Source organism: Limulus polyphemus, unplaced genomic scaffold, assembly GCF_000517525.1.
Source record: "Limulus polyphemus unplaced genomic scaffold, Limulus_polyphemus-2.1.2 Scaffold83, whole genome shotgun sequence".
Lineage (NCBI taxonomy): Eukaryota > Metazoa > Arthropoda > Merostomata > Xiphosura > Limulidae > Limulus > Limulus polyphemus.
Window position 1 is genome coordinate 1 of NW_013665693.1, and position 5646 is coordinate 5646.

The 5646-nt window shown below is 34.9% G+C and overlaps 1 protein-coding gene across 1 annotated transcript in view; it reads left to right on the plus strand.

Annotated features, from left to right (window-relative positions):
- Nucleotides 1-452: 452 nt before the first annotated feature.
- LOC106467727 (FRAS1-related extracellular matrix protein 2-like) overlaps nt 453-5646 on the plus strand; it is a gene marked incomplete at its 5' end in the record, with an annotated part of 13455 nt that continues 8261 nt past the window's right edge. Inside the window, 5 exons of the mRNA XM_013928105.2 lie at nt 453-617; nt 1092-1377; nt 1756-1864; nt 4056-4248; nt 4432-4563. Of these exons, the coding sequence (XP_013783559.1) occupies nt 453-617; nt 1092-1377; nt 1756-1864; nt 4056-4248; nt 4432-4563 (885 nt within the window). The remainder of the gene's footprint in view (nt 618-1091; nt 1378-1755; nt 1865-4055; nt 4249-4431; nt 4564-5646) is intronic.

Genomic DNA, 5646 nt, shown 5'->3' on the forward strand with positions numbered 1-5646 from the left:
ATATATATACGCATATTAATCTTATAACATAAGTCACATATATATACGTATATTAATCTAATAACATAAGTCACATATATATACGCATATTAATCTTATAACATAAGTCACATATATATACGTATATTAATCTAATAACATAAGTCACATATATATACGCATATTAATCTAATAACATAAGTTCATGAGTTAAGAGTTGTAACAGGTGTAACTTTATGTGATGCTCATAAACCTATTAAGCATTTTTTAAAATTTTTGGTTGCCCATAAGTTAAGGTATATGAAATACAAAAAAATATTTACAACGTTTTATGAAACAACAGTTTTGAATAATTAAATGTATTTTCCAATATAAATATGTATGATAATCATAAGCATTAGTACGTTCGAATGGTAGATTTTTTTTATCTACCGAAGAAGAAGATAATTAAACTTTTGTACTGCCAATTGCAGGAAGTCGAGTTCAATGTGCTGCAAGAGCTGTAAACCAAGATGGTGATCCAGGTTTAGAGTTGGAAAGTATACCAGTTACCATTTCCGCATCCGGTGGGCTGTGCTCACCTCGCATTGAAGGATCCACTGGTGCTGAACCATTTACTGCCAAGCTGAGGTATACAGGTAGGTTTAATAGTTTGATTATAAAAAGAATGAACTAAGCAACACTGTTTTAAAAATGTAAATTTTCTTAGCTTCAACAGAATTAATAAAATAATTTCGTTTTTCGTTTGTTCAGTAACTAAAAGATTATATGGCCAGGTGGCTAGGGCGCTCGACTCGCAATCTGCGGGTCGCGGGTTCGAATCCCCGTCACACCAAACATGCTCGCCCTTTCAGCCGTGGGGGCGTTATAATGTGACGGTCAATCCCACTATTCGTTGGTAAAAGAGTAGCCCAAGAGTTGGCGGTGGGTGGTGATGACTAGCTGCCTTCCCTCTAGATTTACACTGCTAAATTAGGGACGGCTAGCGCAGATAGCCCTCGTGTAGCTTTGCGCAAAATTCAAAACAAACAAACTAAAAGATTGTGGTAAGATATTCATATAGGAATGACTTGGAAACTCTCCAGTTTTACCATGTTTTTTTTTCTTATCAGGTCCAGATGATCAGGAGCACCCCAATCTAATAAAACTGACCGTAGTCATTCCTCATCGAGATGGGATGCTACCGGTCATTTCTACGCAACCCTTGACCAACTTCGAGCTGACCCTAAGTCCAGATAGTTTGAGGGTGGGCACTCACAAATGCTCTAATTTACTAAACTACCAGGAAGTCCGCACCAAATATGGGTTCTTGACTAACGACACAAAAGACGCTAACATTATCGGTGAAGTGGAACCTTACCAGTATAGTGCAGACCTGAGAACAGAACCCACACTCAGGTATGGTGTGCCAGTAGTTTAAATATACCACTAAGTGTATAAAAGTTACACCATGTTCTAAATGCTAGATAGATATTCAAGTCAGGTTGTCACTTGTAACTTGTGACATCTGCAGTTGACATCAGATTGTCATGAAAAAATAACAACATTTATTTAGAATTGACGAATTAAGCTAGTCCACATTGATTAACAGACTTCTTTATTTTAATGATTGAAATGAAATTCAATTTCTACATCTGTAACCAAAAACACACAACAAAACAACAACAACAACACAAAACACGTGAACTCTCTCTGATTCAAACTAACATAAACAAGAAATACCTGGATTTGTTGAAATAATACTCTAAACGACAATTTGGATGTTTTTTGTTATAGGTTCTACCGGAACTTAGACCTGGAATCTTGTATGTGGGAGTTTTCAGCTTTCTTTGATATGTCAGAACTGGTGACAGACTGTGGTGGTTCCATCAGCAGTGATGGACAGGCAAGTTATTCCTTTTATTATGATGAGGGTCAATGCTAATCTTTAATCGGTATTAAATACTCTGTAAACACGAAATCATGATGCACATTTTGTTGTTGTTTGTTACAGAGCAAAGCCACATTGGGCTATCTGCTTTGTCCACCGCGGGAAATCGAACCCCGGATTTTAGCATTGTAAGTCCCTTAAGTTTACCATTGATCCACAAGGGACCTTATAGAAGGAAAACAACTTTTAAGAAGTGAGCGTGAAATTTATGTTCATTATCATCAAGAGATAAAAAGATTGTAATAAGATAAGGATCTTGTTTTAGGGTCACAAGCACAGTCAAGTGTAAATTACACTACCCAAAAACAATGACAATCTGAATGTTATAATATTTTAACCATTGTTATAAAATAATGTCAATTGCCCCTCTCAGCTGGTTGTTTTACAAATCAGACATCATGTAATTAGGCATGTTTATGCTATAAATATATAGTGGTCTCACACATTCTTATCTCAATTATTACTTTGACGTGAACTGTAGTGTTTAAAGGGCTTAAATTGTTCACGGATCATTGCTAGGCCTCAAAGAAGAATTTCGAAGATTTTTTTCGTGTGGAGAGCCGTAATACAAATTAAAGCTGGCCAATTACAGTAGGCCTTTTATAAATTGGCTACAGTGTCTCAAAATGTGTTAATAGAATTAGGAACCACTTCAAGCTCGGAACTTGTACAAGTCAGATTATCATCAACAAGACAAGCATACTACCACTATCTCGTGACAATCGTATCTGCTCCGAGACTGAGTCAAATGTTTGTAGCTGCAACTGGATTCCAGGCAGTGAACTGGTAATTAGTAACTAACTTTACAGTGTTGTTCTTTATGCAGAACACACAGTTATTTTGTAGCTGCAACTGGATGTCAGTCAGTGTACTGGTAATTAGTAACTAACTTTACAGTGTTGTTCTTTATGCAGAACACAGTTATTTTGTAGCTGCAACTGGATGTCAGTCAGTGTACTGGTAATTAGTAACTAACTTTACAGTGTTGTTCTTTATGCAGAACACACAGTTATTTTTATTTATTTCACAGCAAGATAAGATACAACTTGCCTAGAATTATGCTGAGAACAAAACCACTGTAGAGCAAGATTCTTATAGATGAATTGTACTTCACTCTGCAGAAAAAAAAATAGGCATATGCTCGTTTGGAGACAATCTAGAACAAGATCTAACTACATTTTAATACAGGAACGCGATGCTTAGATATATTAATAAGAACTTCTGAGTGAAATTAAATAAGATTGTATTGTAAATTAGTAATATGTTAACCACACTACATATGGCATATCCACTACCGACTTTAGTGTTGACAGGGATAACCAATGATGAACATACCAACCTCTAAATCTTTCAAAATTACACCATTTATGCCACACGTTATAGAATAACATCCTACGACCATTTCTTGCTGTCATATTCTGGTGCAGTTGACATTGACTTCATCCTAATAGACGATTTCGCCCACTCTCACCATGCTAAACTGGTTACTTACTATTCTTGTGTGAAATAAAATATCCATGAATAAAAATGAAATTATTAGCTAGTTAGTAGTTTCGCTGGATAAAAATTGTGGTCAGAAAAGGAGATTTAGTAACTGCCTGATTGAACTATTACAGAGTAATATTTGTTTCAGTTTAAGCCTAATTGTTATAGGTGAATGAACATTACTTTGTTTCTGTAGTTGACAAGCTGTGATCACAAATTTGGTAATATACATTTCGGTATAATTAGATTTAGTAAATATTAGCTTCCATCTGTAGAACACAAAGTATAAAAATAACACGAAATTGGTTTCTCTTTCCAATACCTAATGAAAATGTTTTATAGTAGAATATATTGAAATGAGTAAAACCTATGAATTAGAACTCGTATCTTAAGGTTCTAAAACAAAGGAAGCACTTTAAACGAAGAATAGACGTGTGATAAAAACGTAAATAGAAGTTTATAGAAAATATTTTTAATTTTCAAAATCAGCAGACCTGTTAACAAGTTTACTCTTGGCCTAATTTTGGCACTTAAGAAGATTTTTACGATCAAACCGTTAAGAATCTAGTCGTAAAACTAAGACGAAAATTGAAATTTATTAAAAATGCCTAGATTGTACCGTTAATAACTAAAATTTGAAATGTATGCTGTGCTTTTGCAGGTTTTGAATCTCGTTCAGTCATTCGTATCTGTTCGGGTTCCGTTGTATGTATCTTATATATTTCACTCCCCTGTTGCAACTGGAGGTTGGCAACACAACGACTTAACGTCACACTTGCGTCTTACATTTGTCTACGATACCGCCATCTTGTGGAAGAACGGTATTGGAGCACCTGAAGAATCACAACTTCAAGGTATACACAGAAAAAAACAACAAAAAAACTGAACATTAGAGCTAAGATAATGATAATTATATTCTCTCGCTGAACATAAAAAACATATTTTTTATTTGTAAAGAACAAAAATCGGAAGTTATATACTTTAGATAAATGTAAAAAATAATAACAACTAATTAAACAATATTGAATTTTCCTCAGGTAATCTCTACCCTACTGGCATGAGGATTCGTGACGATGGAAGGCTGGCTGTGAACTTTAAGACGGAACCTCGGTTCAAAGGCCAATTTGTACTCAGTCATCCAGGTAAATGGAAATTTCTCTTTATATTCAGTAAATAAAATACAGACGACGTTTCGGAATCCAACTTCTTCCCAGTCATGTAAGAGAGAATGAACCTCAGCTCATGAACAAACTTGTGCTCATTAATTTATTAAAATCTTCGGTTCGAAGGATTGTTTGTATTTTTGTCATTCCTGTAAGATATTTGGTTCAAAGCACTGTTTGTGTTCAACCATCTTTGTAAAATCTGCGACTTGAAAGATTGTTTGTATTCGCTTATCCTCGCTTCCGCTTGAAATACTCTTATAATCAATCAGTCATACCAGTGAGACCTTAGGTTCAAAAGACTGTTTATACTCTGTCATACCTGTAAGATCGTAGACTTAAAACACTCTTACACTCAGTCATACCAGTAAGATCTTCGGTTCAAAGGATAGTTTTTATTCATTCATCTCAGTGAAATCTGTGGTTTAAAAGATTGTTTGTACTCGCTCATGCCAGTGAAATCTGTGGTTTAAAAGATTGTTTGTACTCGCTCATGCCAGTGAAATCTGTAGTTTAAAAGATTGTTTGTACTCGCTCATGCAAGTGAAATCTGTGGTTTAAAGGATAGTTTTTACTCATTCATCCCAGTGAAATCTGTGGTTTAAAAGATTGTTTGTACTCATTCATCCCTGTGAAACCTTCGGTTCAAAGGATAGTTTTCACTCATTCATGCCAGTGAAATCTGTGGTTCAAAGGATAGTTTTTACTCATTCATGCCAGTGAAATCTGTGGTTCAAAGGATAGTTTTTACTCATTCATCCCAGTGAAATCTGTGGTTTAAAAGATTGTTTGTACTCGCTCATGCCAGTGAAATCTGTAGTTTAAAAGATTGTTTGTACTCGCTCATGCCAGTGAAATCTTCGGTTCAAAGAACTGTTTATGCTCGTCCAATTTATTGAAATCTTAGTTCAAATGACTGCTTGTACTTATTAATCTCAGTAAAGGATTGTTTATATTAAGTCATATAAATAACTACACTGAGTGGGCACAAGTAAATAGACACCTAATTTTTCGTCATTTAACTGATGTATGCTAACTAATTTGTGTTAACGGAGCACTATATAAATGAAAATGGTCCGCACACTAATT